The sequence below is a fragment of the Quercus robur genome, chromosome 1 (assembly GCF_932294415.1).
Source record: "Quercus robur chromosome 1, dhQueRobu3.1, whole genome shotgun sequence".
Lineage (NCBI taxonomy): Eukaryota > Viridiplantae > Streptophyta > Magnoliopsida > Fagales > Fagaceae > Quercus > Quercus robur.
Genome location: NC_065534.1, coordinates 2094885 through 2122041, shown reverse-complemented (window position 1 = coordinate 2122041; position 27157 = coordinate 2094885). Strand labels below are relative to the sequence as shown.

The following is a 27157-nucleotide window of genomic DNA, read 5'->3' as shown; positions in this document are numbered from 1 at the left end:
ATATCCAAGCCCAATAACTTTATAAATTGAGGGATTGGACTCCTCGGATCATGTCCGAGGAGCACTAGTGTTTTTCTCCGGTTACCCGTCGATGGGTTTTCCGTGGTGGAGCGCATATATTATCCGGGCATTCTCATTCCTGGAGTTTTTTTCAGGAAGTGAGATGGGGGGCCACTTCCTAATTAGTTTACATTTCCTTTTATACTGGCCTACGTTTGTTGTCCCTCGTTCACGTGTAGGGTCAGTTTTTCCAGGACTGATATTTGTCTCGTCAATCCCATCCCAGCATTGTTGGGCATGGTTAATAAAGCCTAAGAATCCGGTTCTGTTAGGTGCAATGTCATATCAATGAGGGGTATTAAGGACAATTTCCCCGAGATATTTTCTGATCTTTTAAGTTTGCTTGTATGCCACTTTCCTCAATGAGACTTTGGGTCTGCCGAGGACTAAGCTGTCCTCGGCCATATCTTCGGGCCCCTTTGGGCTTAATATTTTTGGGCTTGGGCCCTGGCCTCCTTCAGTTTGGGGTCTGTGGACTCCCCATAAGCGAGCGGGCCAAACCCACAAACTATTGGGCCCCACAATAATAATATTTGTTTTTTCTATAATAACTTTTAATTTAAAAGTCAGAATAAGATTCTGTCTTTTTTGAGATGTCTCTTAAGGACAGTATTTTCTATTTTTGGCAAAAATTTCTATTTTGCCACCTAATTACGTGACTGATGCGAATTAGGGTTCTAGGCGTTTTCCTAACTGTCCTAGATTTTCTTTTTACTATTCTCACATATTATAACCTCTAAGAGTACTTGTAGTAGTGGAACTAAAAAGCTATATAGCTATTTTAGCTCCACCAAAAACACAAAAATAAGTATACAACAGTAGAGCTAAAGCTATTAGTGGGGCCAAAGAGCTTGTGACCCTTGCCCATTTTTGCTTTAGGGCCCAAGGCTCGAGTCGAGGAGGAATATTGCCAAGGACGTACAGTGAAGGTCCAAATGACCTAGAGATATAGCCGAGGATGATTCTATCCTCGGCATCACAACGCGCTCCTGAAAGAAAGTGCAAGTGCGGTATAGGAACAGTTTAAAGAAAAGCTGAACACCTCCACATTGATGGAGAAAGGATTCCTGGACAATATGGCAACAAAGGACAAAGGAAAGGCTGTCATTACTGCAATTAAATACTCTGCGCTAGACAGAGCAATGCTTTTCAGCTTTTACAACCACCCCTAACCACTTTGGGTATGGGTTGATGGGACAAGTATCAGCCCTGGAAAACTGAGCCTACACGTGGACGCTGGAGAAAGGGTAAAGGCTAATATAAAAAGAGAAGTAAGCAATCTAGAAAAAGGGGCTGGGAAAAAGGCCAAGAACCAGAGCCTCCCAAGCCATGCCGAGGAGAAAGACTTCTCGAGCGAACATGGTTCATTTCTGTATAAGTACCATGATTAACCACCGTCCGGTGACCAAGGCCTAACCTTTTAAGCCCACGCTCTACAAATTATATTATTTGGGCCCTTAACGTATGAACCCAAAACTATTTTTGAGGTCGTTACAAATTGAGTCCTTACACTATTTTTTTTAGCTTCATTGCTACAGTGCACATCTATCTATGGATGTGTATTGTAGCTTAGAGCTAAAAATAATAATAATTTTTTATTCATTGCCCGATTAAAATATTACCTCTCTCTCTCTCAACTCTGATCATCTCTCAACTCTCACCTCTCTCTCTCAACTTCCTCTACCGTTGCCAGCCCACCCCCACGCTGCCGATCCACGCCACTGGCTTACGCTGTCGATCCACACCGCCAACCCATCTCGCCCTTACTTGGTTTTTTTTTTTTTTTTTTTTTTTTTTGCTTGTTATGGGCTGTGGTGTGGTGCTGGTTGTGGTTGTGTGGGTAGATCGGCGTCGGTGGGTGACTAGGTTTGTCGGCATTAGTGGGCTATGGCTGGGTTCGTTGGCATCGGTGGGTGGCTTGGGTGGGTTTCGTGGTGGTTAGACATGGCAAAACGGGTCAGAAAATTATGACCTGACCCGACTCGACCCAAAAAATACCTGACTCGAACTCAATTTTTTTGACCTGAAGCAAAAACGGGTTGATCCATGACCCAACTCGACTCGAATCCAAACCATTTTTTTAAAACTTTTTTTTTTGGGTTAAAAAAAGAGTAAAATTAAGACAATATTGGTTTAATTGTTTATTGTGAGTTTTAAGAAACAATTGATACATTTACATAACTGCATGCAAATTAATTGAAAGATAAATGCATGTGGTTGAACATTCTGTAATGAGTAAAGATTTTTAGATATCAAATAGCAAAGTACATGCCAAGATAATTTATAGAGTTAAAAATTGTAGACATGTGTGAGAAACATTCACAAGTGTGAAAATAGTAAAGCCAAAGTATCAAATTAGCATAAATTATGAATGCTTATACCTATTTTTTAACAATTTATGTCCAAAATAAATGGTTTTTCAAAATAAATTATGATATTTCTTAGAGTATGTGTTGCTTAACAATGATATGATATTCATAAAAAAGACCATGTATAAATAAGTAAGCGATCAAACTTTAATGTATATCTCAAATTGAAATAGAGTGTCAACCATAATTGATAATAGATTATAAAATTAATTTTCAAGATTATAAATTTCTTATATGTTTTTATTCTTTATCAAATGAGTTATCCAATAAGTCATTTGTAATTTTGTTTTATATTTTGGGATGTTGATATTGTGTAGAAATAAAACTTGTGTAATTGTTTTATTTATTTTTGTATTATTTTGTTTTAGATAGCAATGTTTGGATTTGTATAATTTTAAAGTTATTGAATAAGTATTAATAAGTTTAACTGAGTTTATTCTTGATATAAGTTGTGAATTCAAAATAATGCATTTTACATCAAGTAATTTGTTGCATAACTTTCCAAATGGCAAATACATGTTGTTTTCTTAAAAAAAAAAAAAAATCATGTGAAAATACGGGTCAACCCAACCCGACCCGATCCGCAACCCGATTGACCCGAACCTGTTTTTAACTCGCTTAAAATGACCTGTTTTTGACCCGTGACCCGTAACCCAATTGACCCGACCCGAACCCAACCTGACTTGCCTGTTTTGCCATGTCTAGTGGTGGTGGGTGTGGGTGTTGCCTGGTGGGTTTGGTGAGTGTGGGCTTGGTTGATTTTTTTTTTCTTTGTTGTGGGCTGTGGTGATGGTGGGTGTGGGCTTGGTTGATTTTTTTTTTCTTTGTTGTGGGCTGTGGTGGTGGTGGTTGTGGTTATGGTTGTGTGTGTGTGTGGTTGTGTGTAGTGGATATATTATTTTATTATAGTGAATATATTATTTAATTGTAGTAGATATCTTATTTTACTATGATGTTTATATTATTTTATTATGTTAAAAGCTAAAATAGATTTACTGCTGCAACATGTATGTAGGTAAAATAGATAAAGTAACTTTTGGTGGATATATTATTTTATTATAGTGAATATATTATTTAATTGTAGTAGATATCTTATTTTATTGTGATGTTTATATTATTTTATTGCGTTAAAAGCTAAAATAAATCCACCGCTGCAGCATGTGTGTAGGTAAAATAGATAAAGTAACTTTTGGTGGAGCTAAGGGTGCGTTTGAATTGACTTCAAACTGATTCCGGAAATGATTTTCCGGAAAATTCGGTGTTTGGCTGTCACGGAAAACGTTATTTTCCGGAAAATGATTTCCGGTTGACCATGAATTTTCCCTTTGACCACGGAAAATGATTTCTGCCTTCATTTTCACTTCAATTTACTTCCGGAAAAAGAGAGAGAGAGAGAAGAGAGAGCCCAGATCAGAGAGAGAGAGGGACGATCGCGCCGACGAGCGGCGCGATCGACGATCGCGCCGCTCGTCCGACGATCGCACCGCGCCGACGAGCGGCGCGGTGCACGATCGCGATCGTCGATCCAGCGGCGCGATCGACGATCGCGATCGACGAGCTCGATCGCGCTCGTCTCTCGTCGATCGACGATCGCAATCGACGAGCGCGATCGACGAGCGCGTTCGTCGATCGCGATCGTCGATCGACGAGCGCCGCTTGTCGGACGCTCGTCGGACGAGCGTTTCGCCGGATTTGATGTATTTTCTGGTAATGATTTTACCGAACCAAACACCAAAATTAATTTTCCGTAAAATGAATTTTGTGACAGCCAAACACATGAAAACGTTTTCCTTTCCGGAAAATAGCATTTCCGGAAAATAGAATATTTTCCGGAAATGATTTTACGCGAACCAAACACACCCTAAATAGCTAAATTTTTAGCTCCACTGCAATGGATGCTCTAAGGTAGTCCAGTTTTCAGATTTATAAAAAATACAGACTTTATCTATTTCTCTCTAATGGATTCTAGAACCTTATCATCTTGTGGATTCAATGGATCCCTTGTGGATTTGAGGTTTTCATTCAAAAGCTAGCATGTTTAGGTTCTTTTCCCATTCAGAAAGTAACACATTTGTTTTCTTATAACTTCCGTGACATCAAAAGTCCTTACCAAAAAACTTTATTTGAGAGAGAGAGACAGAGACAGAGAGAGAATTAATTAATTACCAAAAGGAAAAAACACTTTGAGAATACCTCTAATCCAATAAGAAAAATACACCATATAGAGAAACGTTTTACAATCTAGTTCATAGCCATGATTGTCTACTTTGTAGATAAACTTATTGATACGATCCCACATTAGCTACTTTCTGTATGAAACCCTTCTTTCACGAACCTCGTCCATAATCATGATTAGACCTTCTAACCGACTCTAGGGACCCTCATTGAAAGTTTGATCTCTGCAACAATAGCACTAGGATGGAACTTTAGTGGTTTCAAACTCATTGAATAGATACAACCTATAGGAATATATCTTTTTGTATTGGCAGGTTCATTAAGATGGAGGGTAGGACATTCTCTCTAAATAGCACATGGTTTCTAACTTGTCAACCACTTTAAAAGTCATACATATAAGAGTCTTTATATAGTAGATTTGATAGGTTTTAAAGAGCAAATTATCAATTTAATTAAAAACACACCACAATACCAAATCCACAATTTTCAATCGAGTAGTGACCAAAGAGTTGTCGAAAATCCTATTTCGATTGATCAAGAAGCAATTGAAAGCTTAAGTCGAATCCTTGAGTTCAATCGATCGACAGTTGATTGAATGGTAGTTGAAACATGACATATTGTCTTCTTGAATTGATTCTAAACAAACTAATCTTGGATATTTCAATAACAAATATAGACTCAATGATTATTATATTTTCATGAATTTGCTAATCTAAAACTTAACAAAATTCAAAATAATTCAAATTAATAATCAACTTATTTTCAAATTTCTTAAGTCCCATTGTAAATATACGGCTTTGCTATAATGTATTGTCAAAAGTAAATAAAAGATGCAATCCTTTATATTTTTGGTTCTGTGGATATAGGTTTTAGTCACCAAACCACATTAATCTCTTTCATTTTTCCTTTTTCATCTTTTTCTTGATGTTCCATAATATTTTAAATTTTCACTACACACCAAAAGAAAATTAGGGTGTTGAAAGTGATGGTTAGCAATCCTTGGTAGCCTTCCATTTTATTTGTCCTAAATACATCACAAACTAATCAAATTTTATTTCTCATATACTATCTAGTTATATTCCATGACTAAAAGTTTTATCTAATCAATATTTTCTATCTTTCTTCCTTTCATTCTCTCACTCTCTTGGAATAGGCAAGATTCATTCTCGAATCCCTTGTCATTAACAAAATATTTTATCAACTGAGCTAATTTTCATCCATTACTTATTACAATTTCTAGAGACCATACGTAAGAGGAATAATAACAAATTAGGTCCCATTTCACTCATTTAAGGACTGCTAAAGCAAAGTGTTGATGGATTAAACAATTTATCGATTATTTAATCGCATATGAAAATATCACATTGTACCTTGGTACTTTTTTCTGACTAGATAACTTTGAAGAACGCACTTTCTGACATCAATCACTTAAGATGCTTCATGATTGATGATAATTGCCACAATATAAACATGTTATTTGCCATGCTTCATTTATCGAACTACTTCAGTACTGGGCATGGGAATGATTCTTAACTGGAATCAAGAAACACTATCTTGCATTTTTAAAAAAGCAATCACTGGAAAAATGGTAAATTTTTTTTTTTTTTTTTTTTGAGAATGAAAAATGGTAAAATTAAGTGTTCATAATCGAGAAAATTTAGTTCAGAAGAGTAATATGGTTGAATTCTGTGTTCATATAAAATTTTATCAGACTCCACCTGCCATAATACAGGCAAAAATAAAAGATTTCTTATAACAATAATCCATTACTTAGTGACAGAAGTTTTAACTTTTGCATTTAAAATGAAGCATTTTGCAGTGATATAATATATGGAATAATGGAAAATGTAATTACATTATTTTAGAACCCTTAGATAAAATTAGCTTATCAATTTTTTATTCAACGCAGACAATAGTACCATGCATGTTGGCACATCATTTTTGTGGCCGGGAAAGCTGGAACTACCTAGGAATTTTTTTTCTTCTCACTTTACCTAATATTCTTTAACTTCTATTTATGAGTAGTATTTCTGTCACACTTCATCTCCTTTACTTGCAGCTACATATACAAGTCCTTATCTTCTTCAATCTTCCACACCCACCTCCATTACCCATTTCCTCTTCCAACTCACCTTTTTGAACACTATCTTGTACGTACTTGTATTCCTTTTTGAATTAAAATCTTCAATTCTTCTTTTACTCTCTTATAATCATGGAGTTCTTTGGAAAGATTTTCCTTCCTATGACAGTGACATAATATAAAAAGGGTCAAATTAATGTCATCAAAGAAAGTAGGATGAGAGGGAATCAAAGCTTGCAAAAGATTCAAAAGGAATATATAAAATCTCATATAGATCATTGTTCATGCATCTGTTTAATTGAGATTGTTACGTCTAACGAATTGAATCCCATTTGCTTATAGGTGTAAAATATTGTTTAGAAAAGAGTATAGAGGATCAGTATGAGTCATATTCATGTTGACTAATATGGAAAACTATAATTATTCATTGTTGCGTACGTAGAAGAAAAACCTTTTGTGATCCCTTGTACTCTCTCACTAATTTTAGCCTCAAATTTCTATGCGGCTAATAGCTGAACACCATGGGATTATGACTAAACTGATAATCAAATAAAATTCCACGTTCGTTTTTTTTTTTTTTTTTTTTTACTGTCATCATGTGAGAAATGAGAAAGGTACTCATTGCGAATCTCTTTACGTGAGACATGCTAGTGCGGAACAAATCAAGATGAATGTAGAAATAGCATTTTTTTTTTAATTTAAATTTTAAAAGTGACTAATCTTAATGATATTTTGACAATATCATGCATATGGAGATGATAATAAGGCCCACATTATAACTAAGAATCACTTCTACGCTATTTCACCATCATTACAAGTATAAAATAATGAGAATTTTGTTTATTATGATCCATCAATGAAGTCATACTTAGTTTGCAACTACTAAAACTATTGTGAATCTTCCTTCTCTAATCTAGGAAGATCAATAGTGACAAAACATGTGAGGCAAAGGGAATGTGCTTTAGTTGATTATTGACTAACCATATACAGATTAATCCTAAAAGCTGGTTGCTAAAGCAAAGAGGGAACCATTGAGAGCTAATTATTTAGATGATCCATACCGAAAGGAATAATAGAATATGGAAGTTCTTGAGTAATAAACATCAGTCACATTCAAATGACTAAAATATCAGTCTCCTTGGCCCTGCATGATTGAAAATATGTTATCAAATCAAACAAAAGAAGCATCTTTTGGCAGTGAGGGTTACCCACCATGAAATTCCTCCTAACTAAAAAAATTTAATAATAACAACAATAATAAAAGAAACTTTCTTTTGGACCACAGTTAAGACTATACAGGCAATCCCCAACAAACCTACTGTAACTTATAAATAAAATATATATACCATGTTAATCAATGATTTCTTTTTCTCACACATGCAGACACAAATCATTAAAAATGGGGAATTCAAACTTAAGTTTTCTTAACAAGTATAGCATTTCTAGCTATATATCATATTGTGTTAAACTAAATTGTTCCACAACTCATTGAGTAATTTCTACCAGAGATTAAAAAGAAGAATAACAAAAGGTTATTTAAATACAAACAATACATTTTACTTCTTATTCAGGCTGATGCACCAAATTACTATAGCATCTATAAGACATTTTGTCATTCATATAAAGCAATTGCGATGAGTGCATAGCTGCTTTGTGGGTCTATATATAGACCCTATACTCTATGGATTGAACATTTGAACTTCAAAAGCCAACTTCACCTCAAACTAGCTACAAGCATAGACATGTTTCTATCCACCGACGGGGTTCAATTGTACCTGATCGCCTAAAGCATAGAGGACCCCAAAGACTAATGTATTGGCAATGCACATGGATATGCAAGCCTCAAGGCACTACACACGTGCACATCTATAAGCACACACGTGTAGGCCTGTAACTAAGCAAAAAGACATAGAGGACCAACCCCACCATTGCTGTTTCTCCAAAATAATCTTCCACTCTCTTTAGGAACCAAGAATCCCTTAGTTTTGCTGCCACTACTATTTCTAACCATTTAGTGCCCACTTCGTGCCCCATCTCCTACCACCCAAGAAATAAAACTGAAGATGATAAAATATTGGGCATGATGGGCTTACCTTAATGGGCCTGACGGATTGGGTCTCTTGGGCCTGCGTAAGTATGGTCCCAGCTTTGAAGGCCCATCACTACTGACGCAGCAAGGGCCCATGGTCCGGTAATGAGAATCCTTGCTCACCACGTTTGGAAGAATTGGGAGTAGAGTCCCACATTGAAAAGATGTGGGAACCAAAAAGGGAAAGTCAACCCCTTATCACTATAAAAGGCGTAATACCCACAGAAATCGAGGTATGCTTTATGAACCCTCTCTAACGCACTAAGTAAAAACAAAGGAATTCTAACTTGACCGTCGGAGAGCCTTCGGCCGGCACCACACCGGTGCTTCTCTGAAGGATTCTTTTGTTTGTTTCGTCGTGCAGGTTCGAGTCGAGCCGCGAGTGCGGTGTGACCCATTGGTGACGGTTATCGACGTCATCAGTTGGCGCCGTCTGTGGGGACTGCATAACATTCCTAGACAAAAGAGTTACATGGTACTCACGCGCTCGATGGCAACCACTAATGACGTCCACGAAGAAGCCCCTACGACTGCCCTCGAGAGACAGGTCAAGACGCTCGCCGCAGCCGTGGAGCGCCTCACCAAGCGAAACCACGACCTGGTAGAGCAGCTGAATCAAAAGAGTGCGGCGGTGAATAGCCAGGGAGATCAAGAAGGGAACAGTGCGGAGAGGAGAAATAATGACGGACCGCAGGAGAGCAACGCACCGAGCAAACAAGTGCGACGGGACACTAGCATCCCTTCAGTGACGGATACAGCTCCACAACCCATCATCGCGGAAATGCAGGCGATGAAGGAGCAGATGGAAGTGCTGATGAACGCTCTCAAGGGGCGAGTGTCCAGTGACCTTGACGACCTTGTCAACCGGACCGACTCGCCATTTACGGCGTCCGTCAATTCCTTCCCCCTGCCGAGCAAGTTCCGCATGCCGAGTATGGACAGTTATGACGGAATAAGGGACCCTCTCGATCACCTGGAGACCTTCAAAACCCTGATGCACCTCCAGGGAGTGGCAGACGCAATTATGTGTAGGGCATTCCCTACAACCCTGAAGGGCGCGGCGAGGATTTGGTTCAGCCGACTAACACCAAACTCCATCGGCACCTTCAAGGAGCTGAGCGCTCAGTTCACTACACACTTCATTGGAGGACATCGGTACAAGAAATCCACGGCTTGTCTGATGAACATCAAGCAGAGAGAGGAGGAGACGTTACGGGCCTACATATCACGCTTCAATAAAGAAGCGCTCTCGATTGACGAAGCCGACGACAAAATATTGGTGGCCGCGTTCACAAACGGGCTGAAGGGGGGTAAGTTTTTGTTCTCCCTATATAAAAACGACCCAAAGACCATGTCAGAGGTGCTTTACAGGGCCACCAAGTACATGAACGCTGAAGACGCACTGTTAGCCCGAGAAGACAGACCCAAGAAAAGGGACAGACAAGAGGACCCCCGACAGGACCAGGGGCGGAAGAGAGGACGGATGGGAGATCGAAGGGAGGAGAGACGCCCAAAACCAATGGGCGGAAGGTTCACAAGTTTCACTCCGTTGACCGCCCCGATAGACCAAGTCCTAATGCAGATTAAGGACGAAGGATCCCTGACGTTTCCGGGAAAGCTGAAGAGTGATCCCAACAAAAGGTCCAGAGACAAATATTGCCGCTTCCACCGTGACCATGGTCACGACACGGCCGACTGCTATGATTTGAAGCAACAAATCGAAACCCTTATCCGACAAGGGAAATTGAAGAAGTTCGTCAGTAAGGAGAGAACGGATCAACCCCCACAAGAACAACACCCCCGCCGAGAGAACGAGCGACCAAGGCCCCCACTGGGGGACATAAGGATGATAATTGGAGGAACAGGTGCGGCCGGATCGTCAAAAAAGGCTCGCAAAACATATCTTCGGATGGTACAAAATGTTCAATTGGCAGGCACAGTGCCGAAGATGGCAAGAAGGGAAGGCCCTATTATCGGGTTCTCGGAAGAGGATGCGAGACGCCTACACCATCCACACGACGATGCCCTCGTCGTCACCTTGCGGGCAGGCGACTACAACATCCACCGAGTGTTGGTCGACAACGGTAGCTCGGCCGACATCTTGTATTATCCGGCGTTCCAACAAATGAGGATTGATAGGGAGCTGCTGATACCGACAAACGCCCCACTCGTTGGTTTCGGAGGGAGTAGGATATTCCCTTTGGGCGCAGTCACGTTGTCGGTGACAGTAGGAGATTACCCTCAACAAATCACCAAGGACGTAACATTCTTAGTGGTCGATTGCTCGTCAGCCTACAACGCTATTATTGGACGACCAACGCTCAACTCCTGGAAGGCGGCAACATCAACTTACCACCTGATGATCAAGTTCCCAACGGAGTATGGGGTAGGAGAGCTACGCGGAAGTCAAATTGCCGCACGAGAATGCTACGTAGCTATGATGGAGGTGGAAGACCAGATCCAGGCCTTGAACATAGAAGAACACCGAACGACGGCAGAACCTACTGAGAAGCTAGAGGAGATAGTTCTCGACAGTTCCAATTCAGATCGAACTACCAGGATCGGAACGCTTGCCAAACCCGCAATCCGTCAAGAGCTCGTAGCTTTCTTGAGGAGCAATAAGGATGTGTTCGCTTGGAGCCATGACGATATGCCAGGAATCGATCCCTCGGTCATGGTACATAAGTTGAATGTGTTGCCCTCGTTCCCACCCGTCCGACAAAAGAAGAGAGTATTCGCCCCGGAACGAGACCAAGCAATAGCGGAAGAGGTCCGCAAACTCCAAGATGCAAGCTTCATCAGGGAAGTCTACTACCCCGATTGGCTGGCGAATGTGGTAATGGTGAAGAAAACGAGTGGCAAATGGCGGATGTGCGTGGACTTCACCGATCTTAACAAAGCATGCCCCAAAGATAGCTATCCCCTTCCAAGGGTTGACATCCTAGTGGACTCGACGGCTCAACACCAATTGCTAAGCTTCATGGATGCTTTCTCGGGTTATAACCAGATCCGCATGCACGAGGACGACCAGGAGAAGACTTCGTTTGTAACCAGTCAAGGTCTCTTCTGTTACAAAGTAATGCCATTCGGTCTGAAGAATGCAGGGGCAACATACCAGAGACTAATGAACAAGATGTTCGCACAGCAAATCGGGAGGAACGTCCAAGTTTATGTCGATGACATGCTGGTGAAGAGCCGGAAGGAGGAAGACCATTTGGAAGATCTCAAGGAAACATTCGGCACGCTCCGATCCTACAACATGAAGCTCAATCCGGGAAAGTGCGCGTTTGGTGTAACGGCCGGAAAATTCCTAGGATTCATGGTATCTCAAAGGGGGATCGAAGCTAACCCGGACAAAATCCGAGCCATAATGGAGATGGCCCCCCCGAGAAACGTGAAGGAAGTACAGAGCCTTAACGGCAAGGTAGCGGCATTGAATAGATTCGTGTCGAGAGCGACGGACAAATGTTTACCTTTCTTCCGAACATTGAAAAGGTCATTCGAGTGGACGGACGAGTGTCAACGAGCATTCGAGGAGTTAAAAACCTATCTATCTTCACCACCTCTACTGAGCCCCTCGCAACCAGGTGAAGAGCTCTTCCTCTATTTGGCCGTCTCCACTGTGGCCGTCAGCGCGGCCTTAATCAGAGAGGAGGACAGGACACAGAAGCCCGTGTACTACGCCAGCCGGGCGCTCCGCGGTGCCGAGGAAAGATACCAACCTATGGAGAAACTCGCTTTTGCGTTGGTCACGGCGGCTCGCAAGCTCAAGCCCTACTTTCAAGCCCATACCGTGAACGTAATGACCGACAAGCCCTTGCGAAGGGCACTAAGTAATCCTGAGGCCGCAGGTCGACTGACGCTGTGGGCAATTGAATTGAGTGAGTTTGACATCAAATACCGTCCACGTGTGGCAATTAAAGGACAAGCTGTAGCCGACTTCATAGCAGAGTTTACGCATGACGCGGACAAGGGGGCGGAAGAACCCCCCCAGTGGAACATCTACACCGACGGATCATCCAATAAGCGAGTTGGAGGAGCCGGCATAATATTGCTGTCACCTGAAGGAGACGAGATTGAATCTATGGTCCGTCTCGACTTCCCCATTACCAACAACGAAGCAGAATACGAAGCGGTAGCAGCAGGACTCGACCTAGTCAAAGCCGCCGGAGCTGAAAGTGTGGTCGTGCATTGCGACTCTCAAGTGGTGACCAATCAAGTAAACGGAGATTACGAATGCAAAGGGGAAAGGTTGAAGAGATATCTTGATCAAGTGAGGGCTAGAGTCGACGGGCTAAAAGCAATATTCGTCCAGATCCCCAGGGGAGACAATGAGCCCGCTGATCGGCTAGCCAAAGCCGCTTCAGCAGAGCATATGATAACACCGGGTAATGTGCTTTCCTTCGTTCAAATCTTTCCGCTAATAGACCCCGACAACATGCAGGAGATACGCTCCGAAAGAAACTGGACTACGCAGATAACTTCATACCTAAAGGATGGGATATTGCCTGAAGAGAAGGAGGCAGCGAGAAAGTTAAAAGTCCGAGCGGCAAGGTTCGTCTTGATAAAAGACATCCTTTACAAGAGAGGTTTCTCCCGTCCTTACCTAAGATGTCTCGGGGTTGAAGAGGCAGACTACGTGATGAGGGAAGTACACGAAGGAATATGCGGGAATCATTCTGGATCGCGGTCGTTGGTGCACAAATTGCTACGAGCTGGGTATTACTGGCCGACCATGCAAAAGGATGCTGAGTCCTACGTTAAAAAATGCGACAAATGCCAGAGGTTCAGCAATTTTATCGGACAGCCAGCTGAAGAGCTAACCCCCATAACGGCTCCATGGCCGTTCGCTCAGTGGGGACTGGACATCATGGGACCTTTCCCAACGGCGATAAGGCAGCTAAAGTTCTTGGTAGTGGGCATTGACTACTTCACGAAATGGGTAGAAGCGGAAGCCTTGGCCACCATTACAGAAAAGAACATTAGAAGTTTTGTCTGGCGGAACATAGTATGTAGGTTTGGTATTCCTAGAGTCCTTGTCTCAGATAACGGGAGGCAGTTCGATAACGGCCCCTTCCGTGATTTCTGCTCACAGCTAGGAATAAAAAACCACTACTCATCCCCCGCCCATCCTCAGGCTAACGGTCAGGTTGAGGTCACAAACCGATCCCTGCTAAAGATTATCAAGACTCGGCTCGAGGGGGCAAAGGGCATATGGCCAGAAGAACTGCCAAGCATACTGTGGGCATATAGGACAACGGCGAGGACTCCGACAGGAGAGACACCGTTTCGACTAACCTACGGGAGCGAGGCAGTCATCCCAGCGGAAGTTGGGCTCACAAGCTACAGGGTTCACAACCACGACGAGGGAAGGAATGACGAATCCATGAGGCTACAGCTGGACCTTATAGATGAGGTCAGGTCGGCAGCAGAACAGAGGATCGCTAGATACCAGGATCGCATGTCCAGACATTTCAACTCCCGGGTCCGACAAAGAAGCTTCCAAGTTGGAGACCTCGTACTCAGGAGGGTCATGGGTACAACTAGAGACCCTACACAGGGAAAACTCGGCCCCAACTGGGAAGGACCTTACAGAGTTACGTCGTGGAAAAGGAAGGGAACATACCACCTGGAGACTGTAGACGGAGAAAAGCTGCCGCATCCGTGGAATGCTGAGCACTTGAGGAAATACTACCAGTGATAACGACACGATAACCAGTTTTTCTTTTAAGACTTTTTGACATTATTAACTTTTCCATCAACTGTTTAACTATTTTTGCTACAATCTTGTCGTGCCTTTTTAAGCCCGGGGGGGCAGGCACTTTTCCTTTACACATTTCTATCAACTTTGATTTTCTACTTGAATGCCGTTACAATTGCCCACAAAGTAACGGAGTTCCACCAAATGTGCGGATGTGAAATATAGGTCCACAAAGTGGACGGACGGATCACTAAGGTGATGAAACATTAGTCCACAAAGTGGACGGATCACTACGGTGATGAAACGTAAGTCCACAAAGTGGACGGATCACTACGGTGATGAAACGTAAGTCCACAAAGTGGACGGATCACCAAGGTGATGAAACGTAAGTCCACAAAGTGGACGGATCACTACGGTGATGAAACGTAAGTCCACAAAGTGGACGGATCACCAAGGTGATGAAACGTAAGTCCACAAAGTGGACGGATCACTACGGTGATGAAACGTAAGTCCACAAAGTGGACGGATCACTACGGTGATGAAACGTAAGTCCACAAAGTGGACGGATAACTAAGGTGATGAAACATTAGTCCACAAAGTGGACGGATCACTACGGTGATGAAACGTAAGTCCACAAAGTGGACGGATCACTACGGTGATGAAACGTAAGTCCACAAAGTGGACGGATCACCAAGGTAATGAAACGTAAGTCCACAAAGTGGACGGATCACTACGGTGATGAAACGTAAGTCCACAAAGTGGACGGATCACTAAGGTGATGAAACGTAAGTCCACAAAGTGGACGGATCACTAAGGTGATGAAATATAGGTCCACAAAGTGGACGGATCACTAAGGTGAAGAAATATAGGTCCACACAGTGGACGGACTATCCCACAGGGATAATAAAAGAGCAAGTACGCAAAGTGGACGGACCACTGGCAACGTTAATTTTTATAAGTCCGTTCAAAAGTGTCATACAACACCACAGAATGAACGGATCCTCAATTGTAAGTGCTCAATAAAAAAAAAAAAATAATAAGTCCTCAATACGGACGGACAAACAAAATATTCTCACAAAAAATCCTTCCCCAAGAAGGGAGACGGAGCTTTAGACAAAATACTAAACAATTGTAAAAAGCATATCTTAACATTAAGCAAAAAGCCCCCAAAGGCAAATGTTTAATACAATTAAAAAAGAAGGACGGATTGTTCACAAAATAAAGTACATATGCATCAATCTTTCTTTTCTTCAGTAACCGGGACATCCTTCGACGGGGCGGAATCTCCGTCTCCTTGAGTAGCACCGTCGCCAAAAAGGTCCTCCGTATTTTCTGAGGCGACGGGGAGGGCAGAAGTCTGGGCTTGATCTTCAAGTTTGACCATCGTCAAATCCAGCTCTGGATAAGCCTTCTTGACTTGACGGAGAGAGTCATCAAAGCCTTGAAGGAAGGAGTCCGACAGCTCGCCCAAACAGGTTTCCGAGCATCGATACTCCTCGACGGCTGCCTCTTTCGCCTGACGGATCTCAGCTTTGAGTTGCTTGATCTCCGCCTCTTTATTCTCTATGGCCGTCAGCGCAGCGGCCGTCTTCTCCTCCATCTCCTTCCTCACCTTCTCAGAGAGCTCCAGCTTCCTCTCCATCTTGGTCCTCCATTGATGGAGTTGTCCGAGCTCTTCCTCCGTCTGCTCTGCCTTCGCGCGAACCCGGTCCAAGGCACTCTCACGGTTGAGACACCGGTCCAGTAGACCCTTCATCATGACCAAGGACTGCGAGTAGAAAAGAGACCGTCACATAATGTAAATAAAAAAAAAGGAGAAAAAAAAGAAAAGTATAAAAACTTATTTGACATAGCCAACCTGAGCGACGGCAAAGAGGCCCGTCTCCCCCATGGCCTCCGTCGAATGGTTTCCCAGGTCTTCGTAGTCTTCTGCCGTGATGATGGACGACAGTTTCTCCAATGCATACTTAGAGTCATCACGAAGAAGGGAAGGAGGTCTCTCTTGCTTACCGTCTGGGACCGTCATCAATCCCTTGCCCTTTCCCTGCTTCGCTGGGGTGACGGCCTTGTTACCCTCAGCCATTAAGCCAACCACAGGTTCAAGAGAGACCTTTGGCTGCTTAAAGGGACGGTCGGATTTTACCGTCAGTTTCCTTTTAGGGACTGAAGCTGATGCCTTAGGAACCTCCTCGCCGGATTCCCTCTTCTTGACGGCTTGGGACTTGATCAAAGCTCTCCTCTTTGCGTCATCCATCTCTGCAAATAATGACGGATGAAATTAAAACAAAATAAAGCAAAGTAAATGACCAAGTAAAGTTGACGGGCTTACGTTTGTGAACTCGCTCGTCGTATCTTATCGCTTCTTGGGTGGGCTCAGGACCGTCGCAGTACCAATGTATGGTCCTCGGGTTCACCAACTTCGCCCAAGTCCTTTCCTCCGGCGTAGTCTTCTTGCAAACCTTTTCAAGGAAGCTAAACTCCTCGAGGCTGACTTGTGGGCGCCGTCTACCTGCAAAGAAAGATGATCAAGATATACACATATAACTGGACGGATATTAAAAGCAACACAAAATTTAGACGGATGCATACGTGTCTGATTTATAACTGCCCAAGTTGTGTCGACGGGCATGAACTCCGTCTCCCCTGGATGGTTCATCCATCTGTCACCCTCCAGGAAGAAGTACCGACTCTTCCAGTCTCTATTTGAGTCTGGGGTCTCAAAGATCACCTTCAACAAGGGGCTCCGACTGGCAAAACTGTACATCCCCCTTGATCCAGAAATCTCGTCTGGACGGTAACAGTGAAGAAATTCACGGACCGTCAATTTCCTCTCCCCGTTTGACATTGCACCGTAAAGAATCTCCATGGCTATGAAGACCCTCCAGGCGTTAGGGGATATCTGGGTGACGGACAACCCCAGATACTGCAAGAGTTCCCTATGAAGGGTAGAAAGCGGGAATCGAAGTCCAGCCTTCAATGCCTGGTCGTACACTCCTACACCGTCTACCCCTTCGTAATAACACTTCTCCGACACATATGGTAGACGGATGGAGACATAGTCTGGGATTTGGAAGTTGGTCCTGAAGGTGCTGAAATGTCTCTCCCTGATGACGGATGTAAACCTATGAACAGTCCACTCTGGCAACATGATGAACTGCCTTAGTCCATCAGCGCCTACAACGGACTCCAGTTGTTTATCCCCGTCATCATCGGAACCTTCTACTTCGACTATCTCCACATCCTCATTTGTTGAGGATGAAGAGGAGGCAGACGGACTCCTACTTTCGCCGGGGCTCTCTTGGTCTTTATGACCGGACGGGTATACATCCTCGTATTCCGTCCCATCACGAACCACCGACTGGTTACTTGACGCACTAGACATTTCCTACAATTGACAATAAAACCTAAGACCGACGGGTTTGAAAGTGTTGACGGATATGAAAAGCCTAACAACAATGCATGGACGAGAATGTAACTTGACTATAGTGAATTAGAAGCACTTACCGAACTTAGCAGAGGATAGGTGACGGTTGGTGTAGTTAGCAGGTATTCGTCCTCGACGGATTGCACAGATAAGGTTGACGGCTTTTCTCTGACAGGGTTGACGGCTTCGCTCTGACAAGTGTTTTCTGAGTGAAAATTGAAAAATGAAAGAGTGAGGCGCCTTATATATATAGGAAGTGCACGGAAGACGAAGCGACGCTTCGATCCTATACAACGACCATTCAGAGAGTGACACGTGGCATGCTTAATAAATGCTGACAACCTGTCAGTACGTACCAACAGATTTGTACCCGCCATGTATCCGTCAACTTGATAATTCTTCCTTTGACGGGTTGATCCAGCTGGGACCGTCGTTCTATTTTGCATGAATCCGTCATAGCCATATGTAAGAACCGTCACCCCACTGATCCTTTGACCTTAAAGGTGACGGATCATTGGGGTGAAGGGGGCAACTGAAGATGATAAAATATTGGGCATGATGGGCTTACCTTAATGGGCCTGACGGATTGGGTCTCTTGGGCCTGCGTAAGTATGGTCCCAGCTTTGAAGGCCCATCACTACTGACGCAGCAAGGGCCCATGGTCCGGTAATGAGAATCCTTGCTCACCACGTTTGGAAGAATTGGGAGTAGAGTCCCACATTGAAAAGATGTGGGAACCAAAAAGGGAAAGTCAACCCCTTATCACTATAAAAGGCGTAATACCCACAGAAATCGAGGTATGCTTTATGAACCCTCTCTAACGCACTAAGTAAAAACAAAGGAATTCTAACTTGACCGTCGGAGAGCCTTCGGCCGGCACCACACCGGTGCTTCTCTGAAGGATTCTTTTGTTTGTTTCGTCGTGCAGGTTCGAGTCGAGCCGCGAGTGCGGTGTGACCCATTGGTGACGGTTATCGACGTCATCAAAAACGATTAAAAAAAATAGGCTGATCCCATTTTATAGCTGAAAATCCTTAGGGAAATATGTTATAAATGACCAAAATTGAGTGCCCATTCATATCGGGAATTAAGGATCAAAGTAAGTAAACGTGGCATGGCACAAAAAAAGTGATGTACAATCGGTAGATTTTGCTTGATTCTTAAAAAGTGAAAGTGGACAATAGAGTTGAGAAGTACTGCTATTATTAGATTAAAGAAGAGGATGATTGAGATGCAGGAAAAGGAAAAAGTTAGATTATAGGTCCCAAGTTGAGTGTTTCGAAGTGGCTCTCTTTATTGCAATTAGTACATAGTAAGAAGAGTTAAAGATAACGGGGGAGTCAAAAGAGGTGAACCTGTCGGCCCATTAGGCCTCTCCCCCACCCTCACCAGTCACCACCACCACCGTTCTCTCAAGCTCACCATGCTGCTGGAGCCACCAACCCCATAAATCCCTTTTCCAAAGCAACTAGAAACTAGTTGGTGTCATCATGTTAACTTGGTTTGTAAAGTATTTTAGAAACTTTTTATGTGAAAAGAAAAAATAAATTAATTGTTTTGACAGATTTTTATATGGATTAATGGGTGTCCCTTGGGAAATTATTAATAAACTATATTAAAAATGTTTTAAAATCACTTTCATGAAAAATATAAAAAACAGTTAGAAAAATTAATTATTTTATTCATTTTCCTATAAAATGTTTCTAAAAATAGTTTCAAAACCAACAATGTGCTTATGGGAAAATTATTAGATATTCTCGGAATATCATAAATGCGTACTTCTCCCTCTCACATGAATGGTAGTCCCACCATAAATTTAATTAGTGGGACCCATCATTTATGTGAGAGGATGGAGTACGTATTTATGGTATTCCGAGAATACACAATAATTTCTCATGATGCTGCTTAGGACATTTGTTAACATTTCCCTTTTTATATTTCTAATTAGAGTGGTGACAAAATTTTCTTAAAATAATTTATTAATAATTGTCTCAAGGGTACCCGTTAACAGAACTCGATTATTTTATCAAATTGTAGTCATTATGCATGATAGCTGTTGGGATCTTTTTGTGACCGGTACACTTGTTGCATTTTGATATATGTCGGAGGGTAGATCTAGATTTGCTTAGGAAGTGGAGTTTGAAATTCATGGTCATCCGATGGCTACTACCACTGTGTTTGCTCTTAGACTATGAAATAACATAAGGAGTAGGTGAAATAAAATTATAAAGGGTGTAAGAGGATCCTAAAATTTAGTGATATGGAGTGTAAGAGCTTTTCTATATATGAAGATAAAGTAAGCAAGAAATAAACACGTACGTGTAACTTAAATATAACAAAGAAAATTGCTTATAACGTACAAGACTTATCTTATACTCTAGTTGTTTGGCTTGCCTTTGAATTAGAGACACATATTACAAGTAGGATTCAACGGGGTGATAGTTACCCAAGAAGATTTAGAAACGTTAATATTGGCACATTGATCTTGAAATGAGCCATATATATGACTTTTGTTAGAATTTTGAGATTGCAAGTGTGAGATACCTGCCATGGTAGAGATGGAAAGCAATTAGCAACTACATATTGAGGTATTCAGCCAAGGTGGAAGGTGTTTAGGAATGGCACCCTAAGGAATTCGACAAAGAATGATATTAAGTGTTTTGTAGTAATGACACCATATATGGAGCATTCAGCTGCACACCCTACGGCAATTAACAGCACATCATGAGACATTCAACAATACTAGATAGGCAAGTAGTCATCAATAAGTGTGAGATGTTATAAGATGTTGAAGTTCGCTTATATTTGTTATTAGGCCATTAAGTTGGAGGCCTTATGGGCGTAGTGGAGTGTAGTGAAGCTACGATTTGGATTGTGTCCAGTGCACCAGTTACATTGGACATGTTAGAATGTGGACACGTCTATGTTCGTAGAGCAAAACACATTGTTGTAACTTTTTTTTTTTTTTTTTTTAATAATATACATGATGTATAATCCGTCAAAAAAGTGTTTTCAACGATATGACTCATAATAGACTCGCTGTTTGTATTAAACATAAAACATTTGCATGTCTCCATTTTGAATTATGTTATAATAACTTTTAAAGATGGTGGGTCTTTTCCCCTCTTTAGGAAAACAATGGTCTAATAACAAATCTACTTTTCATGTGATTAATGAATCTAATAAGATAGGTCAATTGAACATTAATTAGAGCCACACCATTCACTCCTTTTTCATCTACTTTCTTGCACTTTTTAATTACCTCTTTTCATGGAGGATAAGTGCCAATTCAAATCCACATTCTTGGTAGCGTACAAAATCTTTTTCGAGAATCTAGCATAGGAGCGGAGCTCATGCTAGTGGTGTTGGCTTGTTGTTATGAAGGTCCTTATGAAAGAATGTGGTACGGTTTATAAATCAAAATGCATATGTGACTCATCAAAAGTGTGAATATGAAAATAGTTAGTCTTATGTTAGAAGTGTGATATGCGAATAGTACAGTCTGTTTCTCTCAAATTATAAACTCATGAGTTGATTTATCTAGGAAAACAAAGTATTGCATAGTAAACATCATAACATAAAAGTCCTAAGCTCATATCTCAAGTTTCTTGTATTTTGCATCGAAGGGAGATTCTAATTCGACCAAAAAAAAAAAGTAGGCAAGGGTTTGGTAAGGTGATCAGCTCAATCATATTGTTATATAGGCTCTTTTTTTCAGGTCAAAAACACTAGCTAATCAATCACTTTCTAACCCAAATGAAATTGATTTTGTCATGTAAATGTTAAATCCAACAATATAACTCTACTTCAGGTCAAACTCCAATAAAAATAAATAACAATAATCTTCTTTTTTAGGTCGGATTTAATTAGGTTCTGATATTCGGTGCCTAAACCCGCAGGTGGGGCCTTCATTTGTTAAACCAAGGTCAACATTTGATTAGCCCCTTTTTCGAATTTCTTGAGATTTCCCAAATAATTGAAGTTATGAGTAAATTCTAGCTTCCTTTATTTTTTTTTAAGGTCCAATTAATAGATGCCTTTAAGACATTTATTAATAGATCATTATAGAAAATTTTTAATAGTATTTTTATGAGAAATATAATAAGTTGGCAAAAAAATTAAAAAAAATTTCTTTTCACATAAAAATTTTTAAAATTATTTTTTAAACCAATGCGCATAGAACATGTGTTAACTTTTTCATTTTTTTAATATTAAATTTTCTTGATTTGTCTCTTATAGTCTTACTAGGTAAAAATCTTTAAACCAAGCAAAACTTATCAAACTTCAATTCAACTTAACTGATACACACATCTGAGGAAGTAGGAACGGCATGATCATGTGGAATGAGATGATGCCCAGTTTCACATGCATCTTAATGTGGACATGTAAACCACCATTGTCTATTGCACACGTGAATACAAGGTTGACCTAATCTCTCAGGGCCATGACCATGATAAAGATAGGTTATCGTAACAAGATATATATTATTAAGATTGGTAATTGATTAATAATGATAATTATTATTATTTTGATAATTAATTAATTTCATTGGTACCAACGAAGTTTTACAGGAATTAGGTTTCGTGCTTGTGGGGTTGTCTTTAATATACATAAATACTAGTATAGTATAATATAAGTTATTTATTATAAACCCAAAGCCAACCATGTGAAAGAACATTCTTTTGTTTTGAAATGGTGTCACTCATTCTCATTCCTCAGCTCTTGTTATTCTCACAATGCCCTTTCTTATCTTTCTCTCTCTCTCTTTTTCTTTAACAATTTATGAAGGGTCGTGCTAACGGGTGCCCTTAGGATAATGATTAACAATTTATTTTAAGAAAGTTTTAACACCACTTTTATGGTGAATGGAAAAAAGCTATCAAAATATTAATTGTTTTTTTTTTCTTTTCCCATAAAAACTTTACTTAAATGAATTATTAACCATTACCCTAAAGACATCCGTTAACATTTCTCATTTCGAAAATACAACTAAGAACATTTTATCTCATTATCTCTTTGGAATTTGAATTTCCATCAAAGTATATATCATTAAGATCTAGTAGTACATTGTGATAAAAAACGGGTGAGGAAAAAAAAGAAAAAGGAGAGGGACATATTTAATGGTGCTTGGAGACATGTTGAGTTAATGTTTAGACATATTTTAGGTTGGAAAAGACCTTTCGTGGCAAAATTTTCTGACTATGTCTACAAAGCATGTGTCTACAAGACCATCCATTTGGAATAAAGCTTAGCTACTAGCTGGTGAGACTTGAGAGGTCCATATATATATGTGATATGGTTCAGTGCTTTAGTGAATTTATTCTACATGTTGGGTTGAGAGGGAGTGTAAATTAAATGTCCAACAAAGGGATCCATTGTGTTTAAAGTCCTGAAATGACAAAAAGATTTGTATTTGTCTACTATGCTTTATTGCTTTGGTCTTGAAAAAAAAAGAAAAGCTTATCACATTAATGCAACGTAGACAGATTTCAAGGTAGGTTTTTTTTTTTTTTTTTTTTTTTTTTTTTTTTTTCCAAAGACAACTATATATTGAACAAAATTGTATTAAAATCAGTTAATCACCTCCTTAATTATCATGAATAAACGGAAATGGAAGGCTCTATGACTTGGGTGACGCACAAGTGTCACTGGCACTGGTTTATAATTGCTGAATCACATCATTCACACACATTCTAAGCCATGTGCTAAACTTCTAAAATCACACTTTTTTTTCTTCCCTTTTTTTTACTTGTGAAAGGTGAATATTATTGAAAACATAAACATAATTTATGGAAACATACAAACGACCAATTAAGGAACCAAAACCAGCAAGTACCTACACTCCATAACAACGCAAACCAACACACACTCAAGAACATACTCACTACAAACATTAGACACTAAAACACACAATAACTAAAACCCGCAACAATGAGACATGAAACCAAGACTAGATGCATCAAGCTCATGTCAAATTACAAACACTGAAACACGTACGGGGTGGAGAGAAACCCATAGTGTCCCAAAAAAGACATTGCAAAAGGAAAGCGGGGCATTTGTCAATTTTCATAGTTTTATATTTTTGTGTCTTTTCTCTACCCAAAACCATATTCACATCCTCTTTTTATCTCACGATCTATTATTGTCAAGAGTCTTGTAATTTAATTGGTATCTCTTAGTGTTTTTAGGACAAAGTTTTGTTCCAAACTTATTTGGAGCTATCTTTTATAGCTTACTACGTGACAGTTTATAAAACTATTTTTATATATTATTTAAATAAATCACATGACTCATTAAAAAAAATCAATATAACTAAAATTATATTAAACTCTTCAACTACCATATAGTAGGTTAGAGGAAAATAACTTAAATTTGGTTTGGAACCCATCTGTTTCCTTCTACAGAGACTTATATGGTTCAAATTCTCTCTTTCTCATTATAACAATTGAATTATCACTGATGAGCTATTGTTACATAAACTAGTTCCAACACAAAAAAATATATATATATAAAAAAATATGGTCTTATAACTATTAAAAAAAAAATGCTGTATTGACAATCTGTTAGTACATATGGATTCATTATCCAAATAAAAATGTTATTTTACACAACTTTTCACCTTAATTAACTAATTGTAAAACAAGTTGTGCAAATTTTGGTGTGTCTAACATTTGGTTCATAAAGTAAGCTAAACATACGTCCTGACTAGGACAGTAGAACTCATGACATCTACGATCTAGCTAGGCCACTTGAATTCCTCATACTATCAATATGTACCTTACAATCCATATAGAGAATATTGTGTTTCACTGTTTCTGTACATAGGAGGTATATTGGATTTTCAAAGGCCTAACAAAAGTTTTCTTCCTGGAAAAACTGAAATACCAGGTCAAATTATTATGAGGTGATTTGCAAAGCCCTATAAGAAAGGATGAAATATGTCAAAGTAGATTAGCTCTGCTTAATTGGTTGCTAAATGCTAACTCTAAATTTGTAATTAAACCATTGAAGGATAATGCCAAAGTTTATGCCCTACAACTAATCAAAGAAGTGATGTAGTGCAACTTGATTTGAGTATGTCCTACATGTATTCCATCATTTGTGAGTTTGGTCCTTGTCTCGAGACAGGATCAAAGAGTGTTCCCTTGGGTTTATGCCAAATGAGAGGACATCTTTCACATTTCTTAGCTGTTCTTAAACCCCCAAATATGAGTTTTATGAAGAAATGTTTTGTCCAGTTTCAGTTTTCTTGATATTGGGCTTCTCATCACAACAGCTCATGATTTTACAAGAATTCAAGTAGGGCATGCTATGCATATACAACTTACTAACACATATTGTTGGCAGAAAACTGACCGACATTGTTGTGATTTCCCCAATTCGATACAACTCATTTGTAACATAAATAGATGGAAACACAAGCCAACAACTCCTATGATTCCATGGCCAATTCTTCCCTTCCTCAAATTAGATATGAACACATGGCCATTGGCTTTGATGAAAACTTATTGAACCGACTGATTTAGCTTAAATTAATAATAAATCATTTTCCCATAATTTATTATTAAAAAAATCGCTAAAATAGTTTAACTAATTGGCTTAAGGCACCAAGATTTAGGCTCTAATAAGTTCATATTCTAGAGCTTTCTAGACAAAGGACATCATAAATGATCACAAATTGACATCCCTAACTATATACTTAATGCTGGTACAATACAATAAAAATTGCAAGAGAAATATAGAAATTATGACAAAATTTATTTGTAGATCTCAAGTTCTCAACACAATTGAACTAGAGTTTATGTATCTTGCTCTCTTTAAGGATATTTAAGCCCTCTCGATTGGCAAAGCTCAACTCTTAACTTGTCTCCTCCAAAATATAGCCTAGTAATGTTGCTTGGCACAAACCAACCCTTCACCCATACCTCATCTTTTCACCCTTCCCTTGCGTGTGGCTTGATCTATTTTCTCATATATTACATTTAAGCCCTATAAGTCACTAAACTTATAAATTAATATGGATTATCTCTTCTTATCAATGTAAGATTCCAAATTTAACTAAAATACTAAGAGAAATGCTACATCTGCAACATTTTCACAACAATCAAGTTGTTATTAATTATTACTTGTTAGCAAAAAAAATAATTTTAGTGATAAACCCAAATTAAAACTAATAACAGTTTGTTACCTAAAATTTATTGTGAAAATGTACATATTATGAATGTATCATTTTTCAAATACTAACTCATTAACTACACATAGCTCCAACAGTTTCACACTTGATTTGCCAACTTACCATTTAATTAATTATCTCAAAATTATAAGAATTTCTTATAATTTTGACATAATTTAAGCACATATTCCATTTTGCTCACTCCTCTGTGACTTGAAAAACCTGACCAATGGGACCCCATGGGTTTGCGCAGATTTGGAGCTCATTGGATAACCCCTCCAAAATCCAAATAATTTGGGCTGAACTCACATATAATTTAGCTCGTGCTTCTGAGTTCTCTGAGTGCCTTTAAACTTTCGGCCCTTTTATGAACAAACACTGGGCCTGCCAATTAATCACTGGTACATTTTATTGTGCTAGAAATAAAATTTTTCATTTTCTTAAAGGCCCGTGGGATTTAAAACTTTTTGTTTAGTGCGTCAAGAAACTTTATCTTTTTTTTTTTTTTGGTTCAAGAAACTTTATCTATTAGACTTAGTTGATATATTACTTTGAATCAAAATCTAATTTCACAGTTTTTAAAGGATGAAAGGGGACTACTTTCTATTATGTATAATTGTTAAAATTATGTGGTTAAATAATTAAATTTATTATTTTTCAATAGTTTAAGTTTTTGGGAGTTTGATCACTGTCTCCTTCACTCTACTTCATATTTAAAAATCTCATGTGTTGGACTTTACCTATTAAAAGGGAGTTTGAGTCCACCCGTGAGAAAGAGTGTTAGAATTATATGGTTAAATGACTATTATTTTCTAGTAACTTAAACGTTTTGGAGAATCCACAATTTAACAATAATAAACCTTATGAGAATTTGAGGGATATATGTGAAAGCTTGGAAAGTCAATTCAGAATGAAAAGTAATCCTTCATAAGAAGAAGAAAAAAAAAAGCGCATGCACTATCATATCCCAATTTCCAGTTTCAGATCTTCATCCTATACCACATCAAAGCCCTAACTAGTTTTGCTTAAATATACAAACATATATTTAAGAGCTACGATCCAAAAAATATAGAGACAGATACAGAG

At 39.7% G+C, this 27157-nt stretch overlaps 2 protein-coding genes across 6 annotated transcripts; one reads left to right on the top strand and one right to left on the bottom strand.

The window, feature by feature from the left end:
* Positions 1–8744: 8744 nt before the first annotated feature.
* LOC126715328 (uncharacterized) lies at positions 8745–15610 on the top strand. 5 transcript variants are annotated; one of them, XM_050415913.1, is made up of 3 exons: positions 8745–14809; positions 14850–15009; positions 15250–15610. In XM_050415913.1, the coding sequence occupies exon 1, from the start codon at positions 9246–9248 to the stop codon at positions 14472–14474; it is 5229 nt and encodes a 1742-aa protein (XP_050271870.1). In that variant the 5' UTR covers positions 8745–9245; the 3' UTR covers positions 14475–14809; positions 14850–15009; positions 15250–15610. The 5 variants fall into 5 exon arrangements, with proteins under 5 accessions (XP_050271870.1, XP_050271846.1, XP_050271863.1 ...); XM_050415889.1 differs by having other exon boundaries at positions 14850–15129; XM_050415906.1 differs by having other exon boundaries at positions 8745–14889; positions 14930–15009.
* LOC126715357 (uncharacterized) lies at positions 15597–17442 on the bottom strand. Its single transcript, XM_050415933.1, has 4 exons — positions 17064–17442; positions 16804–16983; positions 16333–16730; positions 15597–16242 (listed from the first exon to the last, which is right to left on the bottom strand). The coding sequence occupies exons 1-4, from the start codon at positions 17338–17340 to the stop codon at positions 15709–15711; spliced, it is 1389 nt and encodes a 462-aa protein (XP_050271890.1). The 5' UTR covers positions 17341–17442; the 3' UTR covers positions 15597–15708.
* Positions 17443–27157: the final 9715 nt, after the last annotated feature.

Coding starts and splice junctions, on each gene's coding strand:
- LOC126715328 (XM_050415921.1), top strand. CDS start 9,246: ATGGTACTCACGCGCTCGATGGCAACCACTAATGACGTCCACGAAGAA.
- LOC126715357 (XM_050415933.1), bottom strand. CDS start 17,340: ATGGAGATTCTTTACGGTGCAATGTCAAACGGGGAGAGGAAATTGACG. Junction 16,984..17,063: donor GGCAGTTATAAATCAGACAC/GTATGCATCCGT, acceptor CTTTCTTTGCAG/GTAGACGGCGCCCACAAGTC. Junction 16,731..16,803: donor CGACGAGCGAGTTCACAAAC/GTAAGCCCGTCA, acceptor CATTATTTGCAG/AGATGGATGACGCAAAGAGG.